The 24,594-nt window shown below is 38.3% G+C and overlaps 3 protein-coding genes across 3 annotated transcripts; all 3 read left to right on the top strand.

The window, feature by feature from the left end:
* The first annotated feature begins 3,080 nt into the window (after positions 1-3,080).
* Positions 3,081-3,947, top strand: LOC136243633 (uncharacterized). The gene is made up of 2 exons (XM_066035180.1): positions 3,081-3,222; positions 3,282-3,947. Exons 1-2 carry the CDS (start codon positions 3,108-3,110, stop codon positions 3,854-3,856), a joined length of 690 nt encoding a protein of 229 aa, XP_065891252.1. The 5' UTR covers positions 3,081-3,107; the 3' UTR covers positions 3,857-3,947.
* A 3,570-nt stretch (positions 3,948-7,517) lies between these two features.
* Positions 7,518-11,237, top strand: LOC136246861 (52 kDa repressor of the inhibitor of the protein kinase-like). Its single transcript, XM_066038458.1, has one exon. It carries the CDS (start codon positions 8,395-8,397, stop codon positions 10,690-10,692), a length of 2,298 nt encoding a protein of 765 aa, XP_065894530.1. The 5' UTR covers positions 7,518-8,394; the 3' UTR covers positions 10,693-11,237.
* A 6,680-nt stretch (positions 11,238-17,917) lies between these two features.
* LOC136246860 (52 kDa repressor of the inhibitor of the protein kinase-like) lies at positions 17,918-21,623 on the top strand. Its single transcript, XM_066038457.1, has one exon. It carries the CDS (start codon positions 18,795-18,797, stop codon positions 21,090-21,092), a length of 2,298 nt encoding a protein of 765 aa, XP_065894529.1. The 5' UTR covers positions 17,918-18,794; the 3' UTR covers positions 21,093-21,623.
* Positions 21,624-24,594: the final 2,971 nt, after the last annotated feature.

Below are 24,594 nucleotides of genomic sequence, written 5' to 3'. Positions count from 1 at the left end.
GGAAAATGTGCTAGAACTTTCTCCCTAAATCAAACTCTGTTTATCTCCTTCTAAACACCTAGGTTATACAACTTCCTTATATACAATTGGTAAGATAAGTAAGACAAGACATGACAAGCCATCTTATCTATTGACAGGACTTCACACCTGAAAATGCTGCTTCCTACAGTACCTTCCTTAATTTGGGATGCTCTCTTTCATTTCTCATTGCTAATTTTACATAACAATACTTATGCCATGCTGCCTGGTTTTGCACTAGTTCTTCAGTTGTAAAATCATTACTGAACTTTAGGACAATTGGCAATGTTCCAAGCGCTAATATTAGTGAGAAATGAGCTGTATACTACCTGTCTCCCTTTTGCATTGAGTTGGAATGTCAGTGGTTTCACAAGTAAAAGGTAATTGTCAATGGTAACTATATGTGTTGTCAATGACAACCATATGTGTGGCTGCTTTACTACAGCTGATTCTGGCCATTCTGCAATATTAATATTGACACTATGATGAGAAAACACATGGGAACACATGTATGACTTCATGTTCACTTGGTTTCATTACATCAAGTACTTTAAATGCACAAAGAGTTGGGAAGCCATGAAAGTGTGATCTGGTTCCTATCATAAATTGAAAGGTGAAAGGGTAAACAACATTTGGAGAAAGTTTGGTGCTTTTGTTCGGAATGTCCACATCCACTAAAAATTTTTCATTAAGCTGCCCTACTATGTGTATGTATATCCAGTTTTAAGGGTGACAAAAGTTATTGCTATAATTTATATTTTAACCTTAATAACGATTTTACATCTTGCAGCATCACAGCACGCATGAGTGGTTACATGCCACTTTTTAGATATTTATGGGTGTTAACATCGAGCACTAAAAGTAGTCCAGTAATAAATCATAGCTACTTGTTTCTTTTACCTTAAAGGTCAAATAGGTAAGCAACAAAAAGAGACATCTTTCTATTTTGAGTGGAAACCCTAACCATGGATAATTGCTATATCTATGCCCTAACTAAGTAACACAGACACAAAGACTTATTGGCCAAAAAATCTTGAATTGCTGCCTCCAGTCCTGTTACTTAGCAATAATAGTTTAACCTGAGTACGTAGCTAGCATTGTAACAGCTAAGATCGATATAAAATCCATGCTCTGGAGGTCACGCGTGGGATATTCCTTAATGCATGTGTCTTAACGTGATTCAGTCCAAGCCCGTTATGCATTATAGGTACATGCACGGCATTTGTTTCCACTCGAAATGTCATGCCGGCATGTGCGGTGTACTGTTGTAGGTCTTAACTGTACTGTAGTTTGCAAAAGTAGCTATTTCAAGTAACAACAATGATACACACACACACACACACACACACACACACACACGCACTGTATTAAAGTGCTAATTTTTGTGTTCCTAACAATTAAATTAGCTACACCAAATAACATGCTAAGAAATGAAATGCACCTGGTCTTGTGAATATTTTTAGGCTTATCATCAGTCAAACTAGTGTCATTCAGAATGACAAACTTCAGGTGAACTGGGTCATCTCGAGTACCAGTTTTACTATCTGAGTACCAAAATCTTTATGTAGCAATTATCACATAACTGCATGCATGTGCACACTAGTGTTCACCCTCCAGTGCCTGACTGGTAAAGTTGATAAAAACAAAGACACGCTGGAGGAGTGGAGGTTAATTGATTATAGGGAATAACTGAACATGCCTCTGCTAGCTATATCACTAATTAATCCCCCCTCACTTGATAAATTAAGTTTCAGGTATATATGTAATGTGTAATACTAGTACATCACTGTGCACGGTAAAATAAGTTTGCTGAATAAGGTCATCTATTGGTCAGGAGGAACAACACAAAAGACATGAGCAACCTTCCCCTTAAACTTACATGCATGCAGAGAACATGTAAAATTCAACCTGTACATGTGCAGTGCTGTTTTTTTTGTGTGTTTTTTCTACTATACAAAAGTGCTATAAGGTTAGCTACCATCACTGGTGCTTATGATTGGTACTCCTCGTCAATGTGAGTAACATTTGAGCTGCTACATTACTGTTACTGTAATACAGTTGTACTACTGAGATGACTTAATGTACAAATGATCCATGTGATCACCTAACTATAAAATAGTAATGTGACACCCACATCAGCTAATTTTATTAGTGGGTCTACAATGACATCCATAGTGGCCATGAATCAAACTATTTTGCTACCTTTAGATTAGATACAAAGCAGTGAATTCAGCAGTTTTCTACGTGGTCACTTCTGTAGCAACATGATAGTCAACCAGTTACTGTAGAAACTGTCTATATCATTTAGTACATTGGTTCAGAAATAATTTGTAATGGTTGACCAGCAGAAGTTTTATGGTACAATAAAGGATCTTACTTCAGACATGTAGACATGACAGATAGTACAGTATCTTAGCAACACTACCACATATACTTGAATATGGCTTCATCAACTAACCATATTGCTACTGTTGCAATTTGTTCACAGTGAGCTAAAATGTATTTATCTAGGAGTTGTAGTGTACATGGGACTATTAAAAATGTACTAAAGAAACAAATTATGGTTAATTAGCATCACGTATAGTACTTATAAAGCTAGCATAATTATTCACCTGACCTGTTAAAATTGTAGCTAGCAGTAATGGTATCATATAAGATCATAACGTTATAGTAGACATAAAAGGGAAAGAGATATGACCCCAGGGACAAACTTATAAGCAATTTGGTTGAAAGGTTGATCATGTAATAACATAATAGGAAAACATATAGTGTGAAGCATGTAGTCAACTAGTATACTGTTCATGTAGTCATCTTCATAATATGTACATACATGCATATACACTGTGAAGGAGATACAAGTGAGAATTTACTACATTATGCATGTATTACATAAACAATCACAGAAATCATTACTGATCAACTTTGTACTCCTACCTCTCAACCCACAGTACATTAAATCACTCATCATTCTCCTACATGTGGCTAACCACTGATTCCATACAAATGTGTAGGTATCTGTATATAAAGACTGCACTAGTTCACTATGCTGTAGTAAGTTTAAGAAGAGTTGAATGACTGCTGCTGATTGAATGATCTCAACCATGGTACCTATCATTTTACTTGGGCTAATTTTGGGAGTTAAAGCACTTTCAGTTGAGGAGATGCTGGAATTTGGAGGGAAAAGATTTCAAGAGTTAAAACAAAGTATGTGTCATGTATTAATGTACATATAAGAGACTATAATATTGTATCTCCCATCACAGATAAATCTTTAGAACTAAGGGATCAAGACTGGCTGAGACTACAGTTTTTGGGTGCAAGAGATGCTTGGCTTGGTTGCCTTGATAATGTATGCGATTTGCGTCGATGCCCGAGTGAAAGTGAAAGATATCGTCACCCTGGGAGATGTTGGGGAGAAGAATTCCAAATAATTGGTGAAGGTCCCAACTATGGCCCAATTAAGTCTGGCCATCGCATTCGGCTACGTTATCCACATGACCAAAACACATGGATGGGATGCCCAGATTACAATCGTTGTGATAAAAGAACCTGCCCAGGAACAACTGACCAAGGAAAGAATTTTACAAGTGATAGATGCTGGGGTGAGACATTTTTCATTTATGCAAGAGGGAAAGCAAATGGTGCAGTAATCAACAATGGTGATGTAGTGATGCTTTACTATCCCCATACTGGACTGTATGTGTCTATTCAAGGAGAGAATGATAATGATGATACAAGTCTCGATTTTTGTCCTGGAGTTGCTCCACCAGCCTACCTTAGCTATGCTTTGTGCTCTAAAAATGCATTCCGTATCTATCGATATTATTTTGGTAACTGAACTGAAATTTAAAGTATCTTGCAGCAATATATTGTACATGTATTAATTGCATAATTAATATGTAACAGCTACCTTTTCACAACAATGTTTGACTGGATCTAGAAAACTCCTACATGACAGCACAAGTAATTTCAACATGCAGTTTAGTATAATTCTGAGGTTATATCACCTCAACTTTTGATAGGTACAATCATAGAGCAATAACCTAGTATACCTTTCTTCTCACTACTAGTCAATAGCTTTGCCTCTGCTTTTATATGAGGCTGACAGAAGTACGAATGGCAGTCTGAGATACTTCCATGACTCTAAACTGTGGATAGCTATAGTTATGATGTGTTATCAACCATCATCAGCTTTAATGAGGCTGGTTTTTGCCTCATTCCTTCATCATGTGCATGTTGCTCTTCCAATTGTATTATTGTTGTCAGTATCTCACCTATCACAAATTACTAGTTATTGTGAGATAGTTATGTGCAAAGACACCTACAAAAACAAATGTTTCAGGTTGCACAGGTGTACACACCATATGAATATGAATTAATTATATCTAAACTGACTCAGTTTTATCAGTGCAAGCCAAACATGTCTACATCTAGCAGACTACTTTAGAATTTGGTGATCAATTTTATCACCGAGAAGCAGCCACACAAGGACTAAAAGGAGTTATAAATGACTTTGGGGTAGTTGTAAATGGGAATCAGTTATGATAGTCAGACAGAAACAGCAAACCTTGCATGTAGTGCCACAGAATGGTATAAAGTCAAAGTTACATTGCAGTGGCGGATCCAGGATGGGGCATTTGGGGCAAATGCCCCCCCCCCCCCCCCCCCCTTCAAGAAATTGCATACAAGATCGAGATACTCTAATAGAGCAGTCAATTACTCTAATAAAGCAGTCACAATGTTCATGAGGCAGTGTAGCTTACCTATGAAGCTATAAATAGGATTTTATTTTACATAACAGACGTGATATAGTTGGTAAAGATAACTAGCTATTATTGTCGTGACCTTTTTTTTTTGGTCTTCAACTGGTTTTCAGCAAGTTTTTTTGGTCTTCAACTGTTTTTCAGAAAGGTGCCCCCCCTCTTTCCAAACTCTGGATCCGCCCCTGCATTGTGTGTGCATTTAACCATCTTTAACAATCTAACATTTGACCAAAAGTGCAGTAAGATCTAGTCTCTTGATAGCTATATGTGACTGGATTTTGGAAAAACGATCCAAATCGCACATTAGAAGTTTCGAGATAAACGGTTTTAAAGAATTGAAGCCAGCGGCATAACTCTCCAAGGATAGCAAGCACGCGTATGAAATTTACTCAAAAGATGCATCAATCTGTTACCTTTCAAGCCACTTCCAGTACTTGTAGCTGCTTGTACAGTTTCCCGCCAAATAAGAAAAAATCTGAGCAGTTGGACGAGCGAAGTAGTATCACGAGTGCTCACAAATTGGGGTGGAGGCTGGGGGGTGGGGTGGAGGCTGGGGGGTGGCGGGGAGGCTGGGGGGTGGCGGGGAGGCTGGGGGGTGGCGGGGAGGGCAAGAGATAGACCTCAAAATGGAGGCAGACCACGATTGGAGTCCAGACACGAGATTACAGGGCTGTGCTGGCTCCTTAGTGGCTGATATGTAGCAAAATCTACAGAGAACACGTCTGGCCAACATTATAAGGCTGTCCACCAGTAAACCACTGATTCTTGCCAAGCCAGGTCCTTCACAAGGCCTGAAACCGCCATTTGGGCACCCCACACCACCCAGAAAACTGAGACGTCTATTAAAACCAGCCTCGTGTAGTTTGAGTAGTGCTGAGGCCGGTCAAAACTTGTAGTACGATAGTGTAGCTATCCACTGGTGGTGTTAGTTTGATTTTGCCTGGTGTGCGATTTGGTTCGGTTCTGTAAAATCTGGTCACATATTGGTAAAAATCCCTTTTGTGGTCTATCATTTACTTACACTGAGTCTAATGTACTCATAGCTATGCATTTTAATTTTCTTTTTACAGTAAAATAAATAATTATGTAGCTCTTCCAAACTCAACCTATTAACTTTCATTTCAGTCTTTAAAATTTCAACAAAATTTCCATCTTTTTCACACCATTTTCAGTAAATAGTTGATTAAAATTGCTTTTCACATTTCCTAGCCTTCCCCTTTAACTGGTGCATATTCATGCCACACTAGTAGTAATTCCCTTACACTTAGCTATCTACATAAGCCATACTTTTACTGTAACTGTTTTGACACTTCAATTTTGAATCATGAGACAACAGAGCACAAATTGCTTGTCAATATACGTACATAGTTATCATGTTTAGCAAATGCTCCCCCTTCCTAAGCTAGGGATTGTTATAATAAATAAGTTATTTAGCCACAGTGTCCATGACCTGTTAATGTTATACTCTCCCCAAGCTATATACACACATTATGTGACACATGCATACAAAGTCAAAGCAAAGCTTTTGGTTACCATGCTAGAACAGTAACGGTTAACCAGCACTGGAATATCCTGTGTACTATTAAGGTGTAGTGAGTCAATGTAGGAAAATCCTCTCTAGGCAGGAACAGTAGTAGAAGACTGTACCATGCCTCACAGGTGACAGTGTGAGCACCCAAGATACTGTAATTAGTAAAGATGTATCATGTTCTTGGTCATTAGCAAATTGCAACAATTGGCTAATTCTCAGTGTACACTTTGTCACACAGAATGGTATTCTGCTCTTATAAAAAATTTCCATACCTCTTAACTTGCCATGTTCATAATATGAACAGATGCTGTTTGATGTATTCTATGTTATCCAAAAGATTTTAAATCATTGTCCAACCAGACAGAAATACTCGCTTAGGAAATTGCTTCTGTACCATTTGGTAAGAGGAAAATCTCTAGTGATGGGCCATGTGATTAATTTGATGATAAAGCAAAACATAGACCTTACCATGTTGTAGTTTGATAGAATACAAAACATATGAGGAAAATATTATTGTAGACTGTATACTGTACATATATACAGCTTGTAATATGCTTCATTATAATGTGGTTGTATTAGAGATGTAGGAGTTATGCTAGAGGTATATTATGTTGAATGATGAGCACAAACAGTAAGTAAGAATATTCTGATAATAATTCCTTATGTTCTAATAGAGCAGTCAGAATTTCCCAAAGAACAGTTGCTACTCCAATAAAGCAGTCACTTCAGGAAGTATATGAAAATTAATACTAATGCTACTGACCAGATATAAGAATAGAAAGCAAAAATATCATTGTAATTGGCCTTCAGGATATCCAAGTCCAGTAACTCATACGTCTCCACATGTTATTATATGAACCTACTAGCGACTTTGTCATATTATTGTGCTATAAGCCAACCAAGTGCTAAGGTGTCACCTCATTCTTCAGACAAGTTATGAATTGTCAGGTTATATTCACTGGAACGTTTATAAGACAAACCAGAGTCACATAATAGTATTGGAACAATGGGCACTTCACATGGACATGATGGGTGATTTTTTTTGGAACTTCTCAGAAGTCAAAGCGCAATGCTCAATTTTATGAGCATGATTGAAGGACTCATTCCTATAGTTGCACTTTGATTGTTTAATATGAGTATTATGATGGCACTGGCTGACTGTAATAATTGAGATTTGAGTAACTTTACAGGCAAGTACATCAGGCCCGTAGCCAAGGGGGGTTCGGTAGGTTCGGACGAACCGCCCTCTTGGGAAAAAGGTCCACAATTTCAGTAAAAAGGTCCACAATTCCAAGTCCATATAAGTCTACAGCAAACTGGAATCGATTCCTTAAAGTCCCCAAATCGCTAAAGCTGATAACAATCGATTGTGGTTTTACATTATACACGTGATTTAACACCTTATGTAAACAACGGTGATGGGACGCGCGAAACAGAAAGAGCGTGAGAGGAAGCGGTCAGCTTCTTCCTGTCAGCGACTAGATAAACTTTTTGCGAAGAAGAGCAAGGTATTTGAAGAAGAGGTGATTGCAATTGATAGTAATTCTGACGACGATTCCGCTGAAGATGTTTTGACCAGCTCTACTCCCTCCTTACCTTCTGGTAATATAGCTAGCTAGCTATATAGTTAGCTTGCTATAGTGAATAGATAGTAGATAAACATTCTAATTCTCGTAAATGCAAGTATTAAATTACCCGGTTTTGAGTGTAAAATGATTCTACTGTGCTCATGCAAACGTGGCGTGGCTTGTGCCTGTCAGTTATCTACTATACAACAGACTGTCAGTTACTGATTACTCCAGGATGCTGTAATTCAATGCACAACATATAAACAATAGATTGTGCTAATAATTTTAATTGTCATTAAATTATCAACTCAGTATACCATGTATAGTAGAAATACAGTGTAATGTATAGTATGAGTACGTAATACGTAGTATGAAACTGATGGCTCACAATAAATCATTCTTCTAATCTATTATAGGAACGGAAGTCATTTTAAATCCGGTTGAAGATATTACCAGTAGCCATACTCCACCATCACTACTTACCCCTGCATCATCATCAGCTTCTGAGTCTCAAATGGTGAAAGCAACTGATGTGCCACAACCTAGCAAAACACCAAGCCTTGTCCAAATGGACATTGGCATAATCTATTCTAAGGCTACGTCACCTGCTGATTTTTCTGCTGCAGTGCACTCGCTGACGGTGGCTGAAAAGTATGAATTGCTTACAAACCATAAAATTCCACACAAGGACCATGCATTTCCAACACAGCATGTTGGTGGTTGCAATCGCAGTTTCAAACCTGCATGGCTTTCACTGCATCCTTGGATGGTGTACAGTGAGCAGGTTGATGGAGTATTCTGCATCATATGTGCCATTTTCTGCACTGATTTGTCCAAAGGAAGCTTTGTTAACAAGCCATTCCATGCATGGAACAAAAAAAGTGAAAAGGCTAAGGAGCATGAAAATTCTTTGTATCATCAAAAGTGCATGGAACTGGCTGATAGCTTCAAATATAATGTTGAGCATCCGGATGTCTCCATCACATCTCAGGTAGATGCTCGCAAAGCTGCAAATATCGAACGCAACCGTAGCATTCTGAAATCTTTGGCTAGCGCTGTGCTGTTTTGTGGCAAACAGTGCATAGCCTTGCGAGGAGATGCAGAGAAACCTGAAACACCAGGTAATCCAGGAAATTTTCTTGCTCTACTAAAATTGCTAGCTACAAATGATGATATATTAAGGAAACATCTGGAAACTCCTGCAATGAGAAATGCAACATACATCTCTCCTCAAAGTCAGAATGATTTGATTGAGGTTATAGGTGAGCAAATATTCCAAGGCATAGTAGATGATGTCAATGCATCTCCATTTTATGCTATTCTGGCAGATGAGGTAACATCCCACAATGTGGAGTACCTAGCTTTATGTGTCAGATTTTTTGATCATAAGCAGAATACAATCAGGGAAGAATTTTTGGCATTTCTGCCCTTAGTAAGAATAACAGGTGAGGCAATTTCTGCTGTCATATTAGGCTTCTTAAGTAAGAACCAAATTCCAGCATCAAACATGCGTGGTCAGGGGTATGATGGTGCTAGCAACATGGCTTCAGATTCGGTAGGTGTCCAAGCACGTATTAAGCAGGCAGCCCCATTAGCTACGTATGTACATTGTAATGGCCATTGTCTTAATTTAGTTATCAGCAAAAGTTGTAAATTACCACAAGTACGCAATGTTCTTGATCGGATGCAAAGCTGCAGTAAGTTTTTTCTGTACAGTCCAAAGCGAATGGGTGTTTTAGAACTCATTATAAGGCAAAATGTGGTTGATGAGACAAGAAGAAAACCCTTGTTGGATGTTTGCAGGACCAGATGGGCAGAACGGCAGAGTGCTTATCAACACTTCTATCAGGCATATGTGTTCATTACTGAGGCTTTGGAGCTGATCGGCTACAAACGGCACATGGAAAAGTATGGCACCACCTATTCAGATTGGGGTACAACAAGCCGTAGTGATGCACAACAACTGCTAGCAGGAATCATCAGCTTTGAATTTATTGTAGTCTTTCTTACAACTTACCAATATCTCTCACACTTAGCTGGTATCACAGTAAAGCTACAGAAACGTACACTTGATATTATTGAAGCTCATGAAGAAATTACAGAGATTACCAAAACTTACAGCCTTGAGCGGAAAAATGTTGACTCTGGGTTTGCTAAGATATTTGAACACAGCAAAAGAGTTGCAGAAAAAGTAGATTGCACCATTCAAATGCCACGCATTGCCTCTAGGCAGAAGCATCGTAGCAATGCTGCAGCAGATAATCCTTGTGAATACTTTCAAAGGAATGTAGCAATACCACTGCTGGACCACATAATTTCTTTCTTGGACCAGCAGTTCTGTGATTCATCTGTTACTGCTATTATGCTGTTAGGGCTTGTGCCATCTATTATTTGCAGAAAGAATATTAACCTTGAAACAGCTGTTTCCAAATACAGTGCAGATCTTCCATCCCCAGAACTATTCCAAATGGAACTTAAGCGTTGGAAAAATCGCTATACTGGTAAGAAAACCAGAGAAAGACCATCATCAGCTGGAGAAGCACTAAAGGAGTGTGACAAGGATATGTTTCCCAACATATTTGTACTTTTACAGATTGCTTGTACCATTCCAGTAACATCCTGCGAATGTGAGAGGAGTGCAAGTGGATTGAGGCGTTTAAATAATTTTCTAAGGGCATCAATGGGAAAAGATCGGCTCTCCCATTTGGCATTAATGCATATACACTATGACACTCCAATAGATCTTGACAGTGTAGTAGATACTTTTGCCACACAACATCCACGTAGACTCGAGCTGGATTCACTGCCCTGAAATTCACATAATTATTATTATGATTTGGCACTTGTAACATTTTTTTAAACCACTTACAGTTTAATAGCGATAACAATTAACACTTTTATAGTGTACAAATTCTCTATCATGATAATATTATTATGTGTATAACTACATAGTCCCTTGTTGCAATGCATATGGTACAAAATTGACACATCAGTAAAAATCGTGCTATTTTAGTGGCTGAAATGTCACCAAATTCAGTCTTTTAGCATGTATTCCTTAAAAAATTTCCTGGGGGGGCATGCCCCCAGACCCCCCTAGTTTTAGCATGCTTCGCATGCTGGGTGTGCTTCGCACACCATATCACACCATATGCATAATTATGGTGCAGAATTAGTAAATAATTGTGCTATTTTAGTGGCTCAAATTCAGTCTTTCAGCATGAATTTTTTTTTAATTTCCTGGGGGAGCATGCCCCCAGACCCCACTAGTTTTGTGCGCTTCGCACACCTCAGCATCACACTAAAAGGTCCACTTTTTCTTCAAAAGAACCTACCAACCTAAAGGTCTGCCTACGGCCCTGTACATGTACATTTTATTTAGCTATTTGTATACTAGGTCACGGGTGTAGGGAGGGGGGGTTCGGGGGGTTCAGGAACCCCCTGTAAAAAATTCAGACTCAGGCTTCTGGGTTTTCAGCAGGACTCCGCACCATTTAGTACATGCAGTGCAACAAAATGAGTGAGTAATAGTGTATGTCACAGCACAACAATTGATAAAGCTTGCACTGGAAGGATTTACTGGGCCCTCTTGGAAACTTTTTGAAAAGATCGATATACTCTAATAGAGCAGTCAGGTAAATACTCTAATAGAACAGTCACCTATACTCTAACTGTAATATCCATTTTAAAGGACTTCATTTTCGGAGTTTCTAAGACATTCTATTGAATGCAAAACTGAGCATGACCTTTATTTACACTTTGGTTAAAAGATATAGAACTCCATCACTTGGGCATGCAGAATGTCGGAATCCATGCTATGCATGTTTGTAGTTATAATGTTTTGATTGTAAGTCATTCTATTTGTATCAGTCGATTCTTGGTTCCAATCCTATACTTTAGTGGGGCAATTATCTATATGTGTCTCTAAGCTTACAGTTATGTCTGTTTCCATGCACATGGTATTATAGCTTTACCTAGTACTACTTGAGCTTCACCCCAGGGGCACTTGTATGCATTATAATTAATGTACTCCAGCTTTTTTGCATAAAATATAGTAATTTGCTGAGTTTTGATTTATTAAAATATGGAAAGTCTCTCAGCGGCTGGGGGCTGCGCCCCCAGCTTCTGGTAACTCAATACTGTTGTTGGAACCCTTCTTCAAAAAATCCTGGCTATGCCCCTGTAGGTATTACGTATAATGTTATTCAGGATTGCAATGTGGTGAGTGTACTTTGATGTGTCATGAGTTATACATCATGGAGTACAAAAGTTATGGGATTAATTATTTAAAAGACCATAACTATATCATCATGGTCTTACAGTATTGAGTTCTGGTTTGATTTACATAATATCCTTGGTTCTGGTAAATTTTAGAGCATATTAAATTTGGGGCCAACTAACTAAAACTGTTATGGCACAAACTGAAGTTATCAATGATGTGACGATTATGCCAGCATACTTTCAGGTATGTTTGGGAATTTGGAATCATAAGTAAATCTATAACAGTACCAAAATCTGCACAATTCCATTAGATACTTAAAATAGAGCAGTCAGAAATACTAACAGAGCCACCATGCAATTATACTAAAAAGCATTAATGTAATAATTATACAAAATAGAATACTCTATACTGAAGCATCAAAACATGTAAATGGGCTAGTATAACAATCTGACATTGATGGTGGTATAATTTGAGATAATGGGCATTTCTGCATAATAGGTCATTTTTGAGCACTGCTTAAAAACTTAAAAACATCATTCTCAATGTTATGAGCATTGTAGCCTCATGGCTATATAGAAGGTATTTAAGTGACTGAATATTACAAACTCTGTCCTAGAAGCACGAAACATAGGGAATGCACAAAGCCTTGTTAATTGATACACTGTATGTTTAAGAACACAGCAATCTTGAAGCTTTAATGTATGAATTCTTTTAATAGAGATTCCAGTAAATGAAATTTCCATGGGATTGTATGATACATCAAAGCATTTTAGATTATTAATGTCAAATGGGAATTTTAAATTTTCTGCAATGCCATTATTAATATTACAGTTTTATAATGTGAATGAGTTTGTCTGATATTGCTGAAAGGTTAATTAATGCTCTATCTTTTTATTAGTATTTTAAAAGACTTTACAGCACAAGTGCTGAAGGTGTCTAGGACACCTGGTCTGTTTAAAGTAAATATATCTGCTATCACAAGTAAGTGTGTATCCAATCTGGTAAATTCTAAAGCTACTAAAAGTAAAATGCTGTATACTCTATTAGCGAGAGTTCATATTAGCCAGTCCATCAGTGGTCAGTATGGCCTTTATATGACAACTGACTTCTCTGCACTATCAGAACTATTCATAACTAGAGGGACACACTTAGATAAAATTTTTGTAACAGCTACTTTACTAGTTACCACCGTACATAGAGACAAAAGTTTTTGACTTGATCACTAGCTGGTGGTCTGTAAATTTAGATGGCTGGACATAATTAGCATTCAGTTTGGCGTTATACTTTTATCCACTATATGTGACAGGATTTGCGAAAAGGTACCTTTTCCACACATTTTACGTACCAGCAAACAAAATGTCATAACTGTTAACTTCTTATACTGATTAAGTTGCTCTTTGCATCAAAATCCAATCAGATACTGTAGCTACACTCATGGAAAATTTCAAATGATTATATGTAATGATTAAAAAGTTATGAGGCTGTAAAGTTCAAATTCTGAGTGTAAAAAAGGTACCTTTTTGCAAATGCGGTCACATATATCCTCTTGACTGTCCATACAATTGTAAATCACACAATCATGCTGTGATGTTGACATGGCTATCAACTACTGTATACAGTAGCTATAGCAGAGCATTGCCATTTACAGAGCACTGTTTGATTTTTAGTCCATGTTGTCACTCCTTGAGTAACTAACGCTATAAATTTTATCAACAGAAACTTTTCATAGTGTTTTATGAATCGACAGTAAAATTGAAAATAAAAATAATTCTCCATGCAGTAAGCATGAAACATAATACCAACTAATTTGAAAGGAACCTATTGAATAAACACTATACATAGCACATGCATGCATCATTCAGTTTCATATGATATTTATGAATTGCTATCATGCCTGGAGGTAGCCTAACTCGAAAAGATGCTTATAAACCTTATCAACTACATGGTAAATCACAACACCCATAGGAGTGGTTCCGTTGGAGTCGGCCACAGAAAACCTCCACCCCTATTTGGAAAAACTTGATGAGTTTCTGGAAAGTTTTTCTGAGGTCACTGCACCATATCAAATTTAGTGTATCATTCAAAACTTTTGTTGCTCCACACTAACAAATCAGTTCTGCAATCATTTAGCTAATTGCACGCCTGTATGGTTCAACATTCTGATTTTATGGGAAACAATGAACTGAAAATTTTATTGGAATGGCCTCTGGCAGCCATAAATTCCATCATAATACTTTTGCACCTCTTCAGTATTCCCCCGACCACCCCCCTGGTAGGGCGAGGAATACAGGGGATTTATTATTATTATTATCAATTTCTCCAAAGAAGGGTAGCACAAAAGCCTGTACAAGGTGGTCCCCAACACAGAATATACATACACACATACAGATAGACACAGACAAGTACAAAACAAAAATTAACTAAGAAACAAAATACCTAATTACAAAAAAGAAGATGCTTAAGCTTATATGCTTAAAACTGCCTGCAGTCGGCTGAGACAAAACCACAAGGTATGGACTATGGAGTTCCATAACAGTGGTACAGCCACAAAAAGGAGTGCCTTGAGGTAGATGACACTAGGTTCAAAGTCAAGGAATGTGACCTGGTAGTTAACCTGTTAATATGAAAATATTTGGAAAATCAATGGCTGTTCTCTTATGAAAGATGGAGAGTCAAAATAGGTAGATTCAACACATTTTGAGTGAAGGCCACCCCATTTCATTTACACAAACAATAGGAGATTTGGAACATTTATTAGCAGACGAATTCCAAAAACTTTTGATCCAGCGAGCAGCTCTATGTTGCACTGACTCCAGTAAACCAATATCATGGGTAGTGTAGCTATGGAGACCATACTGCACAGTCAAGCATATTCTAAGTGAGGTCTAACAAGTGCTTTGACAAAGTCTAGTGTCAAATTCCCCAGTACTGGAGCTAAGATATTTGTGAAAATCCCACTATGTCGCCACCTCAAAAGAGGGGTTTCTGGAGGGGAGGATCAAGGGATTTAGCTAGCAAGCAAATTTTTGGTTCAGTGAAAATACACCTATCAACGTCAAGCCTCCCCCCCCCCCCCCCCCCCCCGGCATCTACTGGGGATTGACATCTACATCTTGCTCGCTTTTGACGGCGAACTGACATGACTGGAAGCGCCAGGTGCTTATTATTTTCCAATCGATTAACTCCTGCGCGATGTGAAATTCGGAAATGGAGCAAAGTGTCCATGATACACCTTCCAAATTGTTAAGAGAACCCTTGTATACTTTGATGGTTCTTCCGATAGAGTTACTAGTGTATATAATCTCATTTGTTACAACCACACGTGACAGAGTGAAATTACGTTATGTTTCACAGCGACTACGATCAGCAGTGGAAACCCCATCGTTGTGGAGGGACTTTTCCTGGCCATATTTTGATATTCGTGAGAAGCGTTCTGTTGATAGTGCATTGAAGTCCCGTGGAGAACATGTGAAGAGATTATCTTTTCCAGATCACGTGGTGCCTCTCAAAATCCTGCAGCATTGTTGTCACCTCGTACAACTTAGTTTGCCATCAGCTAAACTAAACCGTAACCAACTAAGGATAGTTGTGAAGTCTTTGAAAAAACTAGAATATCTAGATGTTTTGTGGACATCAAAAAATGACATTAAGCATCTGCTATCAGTTGGTGCTAATCTCAAAGAAATTACTATCAGAGTGCAAGTGACTGATTCATCACTTTATGGTGCAGTGTATTTGTTGCTGAGTGAGTGGGCAAGATTAAAGTCAGTTCCACCAACATTAAACCTTGTTACCACTGCTGTTACACAAGTGTTTGATGTACTTGAACAGTGGTTAACTTCCAACCTTGCCTTACTCGTTGGTTACACCGGCCATCTAAAGGTGTATACTTATTTCAAGATTGCCATTGGTTCTGTTCCTACACTTCCCAAATTCCAATTACAGTTTGGAGGACAAAACGGCTTTGTTTCATGTATAAATGCTAGCATGTATGGGTTGTTAGGACTGGATAAAGATCGTTTATTGTTAAGTGACCGTACAGTTAGAGATGGTCATGTACTATACAAGGCAGTGATGATACAGAGCCATGATAATGTCCTGCGTGGCCCATCAAACACTGGAATTGTGAATATTGAGTTTTTGACACATTTTTGTACCGCAAATTGTCATAACGTTTACTCAGGCCATCTAGAGCAACTAGCTGTTGCTTGTCCCAACTTGCAAGAACTTAGTTTAATGGGTAATGTTGAATGTTTGAAATGCCTGCAAGGCTTACGTACAATCGCTACTTGTTGTCAAAGACTAGAAGGTCTAAACATATTATTCATCTCGGTTGACGAAGTGGAGAGTTGTATACAACTGTGGGAAATTTTAGTTGATTTGCAGCTGACCTATCTAGCCATTGAATTATGTTGTTTGCAATGTGTTGAAGGAGATGACCAAACTAGGTGGACCTTTCACCAAAAATGTTTAAAGATGAAAGCATTAGAATCATACTGTTGCAATAATTGTACCATGTGCTTTGAAAATAAGGAACCATTGTTGCTGTCTAACTTTCCATCACTGATCCATTGCATAACAAAATATATTGACATTGTTGATGTATGTGAGAGGCTGAGATACTTGCAGTATACTGGTGATGATTTATCTTGTTCTTGGTCTTTAGCGAATTGCCACTTGGAACAGTTGTGTATATTATCAGATCAGTTAGCTCTTCCTGATGGTTTTATGGACAGTATATCTGCTCACGGTCAACTGGTACATGTAATTTTGAGTGTACATTTTGTTTCCCAGAATGGTATTGCTACTCTAATAGAAAACTCTCCTCACCTGATAACTTGCCATGTTCATATACCATCTGGTGCTGTGTGGCGTATATCATTTAATCCAAAAGATTTCAAGTCTACGCTAGAGAAAAATTATTCTCATAGGAAATTGTTTTTGTGTGGTAGCTACCGTTTGATAAAAAGAAAGCTCTTTAGTGAAGAGCTGCGTGATTTGACGATAAAGCATAACTTAGACCTTTTTACAATGTGGGATTGGTCATTTGATTGAATACTGGAACAGAAGCATGCCATTTCTTGTATCCACAACTTGTAATTATCTATAGCATGCACAAATTATTGATTGTACTTTTTCACAATTATAATGCTTGAAGTAATTTTCAATTACAGGTACTTATAAAAGGCTACTGACTTGTATACTGCAGGTGCATATGCTCTATGCTTAATGTTAGATTTGTAATGTGATGAGCATGCATACACTAATGTGTGCCAGATAAGCTGGATAATTTAGTGAAGCATAGCAAACCATAACCGTGTCATTGTAAACTCAATACCAGTTCAACTTATACACGATAATAATTGGGCATAGGGTAAGCACTTTAAGCATTTGTTTTGAAGTGCTTGTGCTGGTACTTAGCCCTTTATGCAAAACAGCACAAAGGCTACCAGCCTTTATCTTATAAAGTCTCCCTTATATATATATATATATTTAAGCATTAATTTTGTGCTTAACTAGTAAGCAAGTGCTTAAGGCATGCACTTGCCCCATGCTTGATAATAATTGGGTAATAAATAACTGTCTTTGAAAGGTTATTGCAACAGCTATACAAATCATGCAAGCATGCATGTGGCTAAACTTTAGCAGATCCCTCTATAGGGTGACTTGTTTCTAACTGAACTCTGTACAGGATGGTTCCTTTGTAGTTGAACTCTCTACATGGTGGTTTATTTGTAGGTGAACTCTCTACAAGGTGACTTCTTCTAGCTGATCTCTGTAACTTGTTTCTTGCTGATATCTCTACAGGGTGGCAGGCCCGTAGCCAAGGGGGGTTCGGTAGGTTCGGACGAACCGCCCTCTTGGGAAAAAGGTCCACAATTTCAGTAAAAAGGTCCACAATTCCAAGTCCATATAAGTCTACAGCAAACTGGAATCGATTCCTTAAAGTCCCCAAATCGCTAAAGCTGATAACAATCGATTGTGGTTTTACATTATACACGTGATTTAACACCTTATGTAAACAACGGTGATGGGACGCGCGAAACAGAAAGAGCGTGAGAGGAAGCGGTCAGCTTCTTCCTGTCAGCGACTAGATAAACTTTTTGCGAAGAAGAGCAAGGTATTTGAAGAAGAGGTGATTGCAATTGATAGTAATTCTGACGACGATTCCGCTGAAGATGTTTTGACCAGCTCTACTCCCTCCTTACCTTCTGGTAATATAGCTAGCTAGCTATATAGTTAGCTTGCTATAGTGAATAGATAGTAGATAAACATTCTAATTCTCGTAAATGCAAGTATTAAATTACCCGGTTTTGAGTGTAAAATGATTCTACTGTGCTCATGCAAACGTGGCGTGGCTTGTGCCTGTCAGTTATCTACTATACAACAGACTGTCAGTTACTGATTACTCCAGGATGCTGTAATTCAATGCACAACATATAAACAATAGATTGTGCTAATAATTTTAATTGTCATTAAATTATCAACTCAGTATACCATGTATAGTAGAAATACAGTGTAATGTATAGTATGAGTACGTAATACGTAGTATGAAACTGATGGCTCACAATAAATCATTCTTCTAATCTATTATAGGAACGGAAGTCATTTTAAATCCGGTTGAAGATATTACCAGTAGCCATACTCCACCATCACTACTTACCCCTGCATCATCATCAGCTTCTGAGTCTCAAATGGTGAAAGCAACTGATGTGCCACAACCTAGCAAAACACCAAGCCTTGTCCAAATGGACATTGGCATAATCTATTCTAAGGCTACGTCACCTGCTGATTTTTCTGCTGCAGTGCACTCGCTGACGGTGGCTGAAAAGTATGAATTGCTTACAAACCATAAAATTCCACACAAGGACCATGCATTTCCAACACAGCATGTTGGTGGTTGCAATCGCAGTTTCAAACCTGCATGGCTTTCACTGCATCCTTGGATGGTGTACAGTGAGCAGGTTGATGGAGTATTCTGCATCATATGTGCCATTTTCTGCACTGATTTGTCCAAAGGAAGCTTTGTTAACAAGCCATTCCATGCATGGAACAAAAAAAGTGAAAAGGCTAAGGAGCATGAAAATTCTTTGTATCATCAAAAGTGCATGGAACTGGCTGATAGCTTCAAATATAATGTTGAGCATCCGGATGTCTCCATCACATCTCAGGTAGATGCTCGCAAAGCTGCAAATATCGAACGCAACCGTAGCATTCTGAAATCTTTGGCTAGCGCTGTGCTGTTTTGTGGCAAACAGTGCATAGCCTTGCGAGGAGATGCAGAGAAACCTGAAACACCAGGTAATCCAGGAAATTTTCTTGCTCTACTAAAATTGCTAGCTACAAATGATGATATATTAAGGAAACATCTGGAAACTCCTGCAATGAGAAATGCAACATACATCTCTCCTCAAAGTCAGAATGATTTGATTGAGGTTATAGGTGAGCAAATATTCCAAGGCATAGTAGATGATGTCAATGCATCTCCATTTTATGCTATTCTGGCAGATGAGGTAACATCCCACAATGTGGAGTACCTAGCTTTATGTGTCAGATTTTTTGATCATAAGCAGAATACAATCAGGGAAGAATTTTTGGCATTTCTGCCCTTAGTAAGAATAACAGGTGAGGCAATTTCTGCTGTCATATTAGGCTTCTTAAGTAAGAACCAAATTCCAGCATCAAACATGCGTGGTCAGGGGTATGATGGTGCTAGCAACATGGCTTCAGATTCGGTAGGTGTCCAAGCACGTATTAAGCAGGCAGCCCCATTAGCTACGTATGTACATTGTAATGGCCATTGTCTTAATTTAGTTATCAGCAAAAGTTGTAAATTACCACAAGTACGCAATGTTCTTGATCGGATGCAAAGCTGCAGTAAGTTTTTTCTGTACAGTCCAAAGCGAATGGGTGTTTTAGAACTCATTATAAGGCAAAATGTGGTTGATGAGACAAGAAGAAAACCCTTGTTGGATGTTTGCAGGACCAGATGGGCAGAACGGCAGAGTGCTTATCAACACTTCTATCAGGCATATGTGTTCATTACTGAGGCTTTGGAGCTGATCGGCTACAAACGGCACATGGAAAAGTATGGCACCACCTATTCAGATTGGGGTACAACAAGCCGTAGTGATGCACAACAACTGCTAGCAGGAATCATCAGCTTTGAATTTATTGTAGTCTTTCTTACAACTTACCAATATCTCTCACACTTAGCTGGTATCACAGTAAAGCTACAGAAACGTACACTTGATATTATTGAAGCTCATGAAGAAATTACAGAGATTACCAAAACTTACAGCCTTGAGCGGAAAAATGTTGACTCTGGGTTTGCTAAGATATTTGAACACAGCAAAAGAGTTGCAGAAAAAGTAGATTGCACCATTCAAATGCCACGCATTGCCTCTAGGCAGAAGCATCGTAGCAATGCTGCAGCAGATAATCCTTGTGAATACTTTCAAAGGAATGTAGCAATACCACTGCTGGACCACATAATTTCTTTCTTGGACCAGCAGTTCTGTGATTCATCTGTTACTGCTATTATGCTGTTAGGGCTTGTGCCATCTATTATTTGCAGAAAGAATATTAACCTTGAAACAGCTGTTTCCAAATACAGTGCAGATCTTCCATCCCCAGAACTATTCCAAATGGAACTTAAGCGTTGGAAAAATCGCTATACTGGTAAGAAAACCAGAGAAAGACCATCATCAGCTGGAGAAGCACTAAAGGAGTGTGACAAGGATATGTTTCCCAACATATTTGTACTTTTACAGATTGCTTGTACCATTCCAGTAACATCCTGCGAATGTGAGAGGAGTGCAAGTGGATTGAGGCGTTTAAATAATTTTCTAAGGGCATCAATGGGAAAAGATCGGCTCTCCCATTTGGCATTAATGCATATACACTATGACACTCCAATAGATCTTGACAGTGTAGTAGATACTTTTGCCACACAACATCCACGTAGACTCGAGCTGGATTCACTGCCCTGAAATTCACATAATTATTATTATGATTTGGCACTTGTAACATTTTTTTAAACCACTTACAGTTTAATAGCGATAACAATTAACACTTTTATAGTGTACAAATTCTCTATCATGATAATATTATTATGTGTATAACTACATAGTCCCTTGTTGCAATGCATATGGTACAAAATTGACACATCAGTAAAAATCGTGCTATTTTAGTGGCTGAAATGTCACCAAATTCAGTCTTTTAGCATGTATTCCTTAAAAAATTTCCTGGGGGGGCATGCCCCCAGACCCCCCTAGTTTTAGCATGCTTCGCATGCTGGGTGTGCTTCGCACACCATATCACACCATATGCATAATTATGGTGCAGAATTAGTAAATAATTGTGCTATTTTAGTGGCTCAAATTCAGTCTTTCAGCATGAATTTTTTTTTAATTTCCTGGGGGAGCATGCCCCCAGACCCCACTAGTTTTGTGCGCTTCGCACACCTCAGCATCACACTAAAAGGTCCACTTTTTCTTCAAAAGAACCTACCAACCTAAAGGTCTGCCTACGGCCCTGGGTGGTTTGGTTGTAGTCCATTCTCACTTGTCCCATGATAAGAATCCATAATCTTCAGCATATAATAAGCATAATGCTAACATAGCAGGGAAAGAAAGTATAAACCTTGCTTGTGTGTTAATGTTATTTAGTTAGAATATTTTATTGATGAAGTGAACAAATTGATAGAGCACGCTACATTTACCTTCACGCTGTCTTTTTGTCTTATTGTCATCTTTGAGAATGCTAAACCCCTCACAGCACTTCTCTTCAAACTGGTGTCATCCACTAGAATACCTATAATAGATTTGGAAACATTTACACCTGTTAAGGAAGGAAGTGCAAGAGCCGTGCAAGAAATGACTATTGTATGAGACAAAAATCTAAATTATTAATGATATAATAATCTAATCCAAAACAGCCAAGCTGTAAAAAAAGTGTGCGGCCCTCAGAAAGACTATGGTGAAAAAAGATGTGAAATCCAAGGTGGCGGCCAAGAAATGGCTGTGATGGTAGGTTAATGGTAAAAATTTTAATAACGACAATTCAGGTGAATTTTTGTGCCGCTTCACAAAATTTACCTAAATTGTCATTATTAAAATTTTTACCATTAACCTACCATCACAGCCATTTCTTGGCCGCCACCTTGGATTTCACATCTTTTTTCACCATAGCCTTTCTGAGGGCCGCACACTTTTTTTACAGCTTGGCTGTTTTGGATTAGATTTCATTTCTTTTTGTATTTGTATACCCCAAAGCCGGCCTATGGCCAGCTTTGGGACTTTTTTAACCTATGTTTTTTTCTTTACTACAGGAAGAAGAAAAGATGAAGTAGATGTACTTTAAATATTTTATCAGTAAATGTACAAATTATATATGCTGTATAATACATATGTGACCGGATTTGCGAAAAGGGGTCTTCCACACACATCCAATTTGCCAACTTTGACAATTGATAACTTCAGATTGGAAAGAGCTATTGCCTTGAAATTTAGAAAGTGGTGATCACCACTATAGCTGAATACATGGTGAAAGGTTAATATGTTACTTGAACACTGAGTTATGGTCTCCTACATTTATGGAATTGGATGTGTGTGGAAGACCCCTTTTCGCAAATCCGGTCACATATATTGATTACAGAAATCTCCATGGTGGTTTCTTTGTAACTGAACACTCTACAAGGTGACTTCTTCTAATTGCTCTCTCTACAGGGTGAATTGTTTGTAGCAGAACAATCTACAAGGTAACTTCTTCTAGCTGATCTCTCTACAGGGTGATGTGTTTGTAGCTGAATTCTGTATAGGTGATTTGTTTGCAGCTGAGCTCTTTACAGAATGGTTTCTTTGTAGCTGAACTCTCTAAAAGGTAACTTCTTCTAACTGATCTTTCTACAGGGCAATTTGTTTCTGGCAGAATTTCTAAAGGGTGATTTCTTTGCAGCTGAACTCTCTACATGGTGGTTTCTTTGTAGCTGAACTCTCTACAAGGTAACTTCTTCTAACTGATCTTTCTACAGGGTGATTTGTTTGTAGCTGAACTATCTACAAGGTAATTTCTTCTAGCTGATCTCTCTACAGGGTGATTTGTTTGTAGCTGAATTCTGTACAAGTGATTTGTTTGCAGCTGAGCTCTTTACAGAATGGTTTCTTTGTAGCTGAACTCTCTACAGGGTGATTTGTTTGTAGCTGAAATCCCTACAAGGTAACTTCTTCTAGCTGATCTTTCTACAGGGCAATTTGTTTGTAGCTGAGTTCTCTACAGGGTGTTTGTTTGCAGCTGAATTCTCTACATGGTGGTTTCTTTATAGCTGAACTCTCTACAAGGTGACTTCTTCTAGCTGATCTCTCTACAGGGTGATTTGTTTGTAGCTGAACTCTCTACAGGTGATTTGTTTGTAGCTGAACTCTCTACAAGGCGATACTTCTAGGTGATCTCTCTACAGGATTCCTTGTTTCTAACTGAACTCTCAACAGGGTGATCTGTTCATAGCTGAACTTTCTACTGGGTGATTTGTTTGCAGCTGAACTCTCTAAATGGTGGTTTCTTTGTAGCTGAACTCTCTACAATGTGACTTCTTCTAGCTGAACTCTTTACAAGGTGACTTGTTTCTAGCTGATCTCTCTACAGGGTGACTTGTTTCTAGCTGAACTCTCTACAGGTGATTTGTTTGTAGCTGAACTCTCTACATGGTGGTTTCGTTGTAGCTGAACTCTCTACAAGGTAACTTCTTCTAGCTGATCTTTTTACACTGCATATTTGTTTGTAGCTGAGTTCTCTACAGGGTGATTTGTTTGCAGCTGAACTCTCTACATGGGAGTTTCATTGTAGCTGAACTCTCTACAATGTGACTTCTTCTAGCTGAACTCTCTACAGGGTGACTTGTTTCTAGCTGAACTCTCTACAGGTGATTTGTTTGCAGCTGAACTCTCTACATGGTGGTTTCTTTGTAGCTGAACTCTCTACAAGGTAACTTCTTCTAGCCGATCTTTCTACAAGGTGATTGAGTTTTTTGCAGCTGAACTCTTTACATGGTGGTTGCTTTGTAGCTGAATTCTCTAAAAAGCGACTTCTTCTAGCTGAACTCTCTACAGGATGATTTGTTTGCAGCTGAACTCTCTACGTGGTAGTTTCTTTGTAGCTGAACTCTCTACAATGTGACTTCTTCTGGCTGAACTCTCTACAGGGTGACTTGTTTTTAGCTGATCTCTCTACAGGGTGACTTGTTTCTAGCTGAACTCTCTACAGGTGATTTGTTTGCAGCTGAACTCTCTACATGTTGGTTTCTTTGTAGCTGAACTCTCTACAAGGTAACTTCTTCTAGCTGATCTTTCTACAGGGTGATTTGTTTGTAGCTGAATTCTCTACAGGGTGATTTATTTGCACCTTAACTCTCTACAAGGTGACTTCTTCTAGCTGAACTCTCAACAGAGTGTTTGATTTTTGTTGCAGCTGAACTCTCTACATGGTGGTTTCTTT

Source organism: Dysidea avara, chromosome 2 (assembly GCF_963678975.1).
Source record: "Dysidea avara chromosome 2, odDysAvar1.4, whole genome shotgun sequence".
In the NCBI taxonomy this organism is placed as follows: Eukaryota; Metazoa; Porifera; class Demospongiae; order Dictyoceratida; family Dysideidae; genus Dysidea; species Dysidea avara.
The sequence above is the reverse complement of the archived record's forward strand: the minus strand, read 5'-3'. Positions and strand labels throughout refer to the sequence as shown.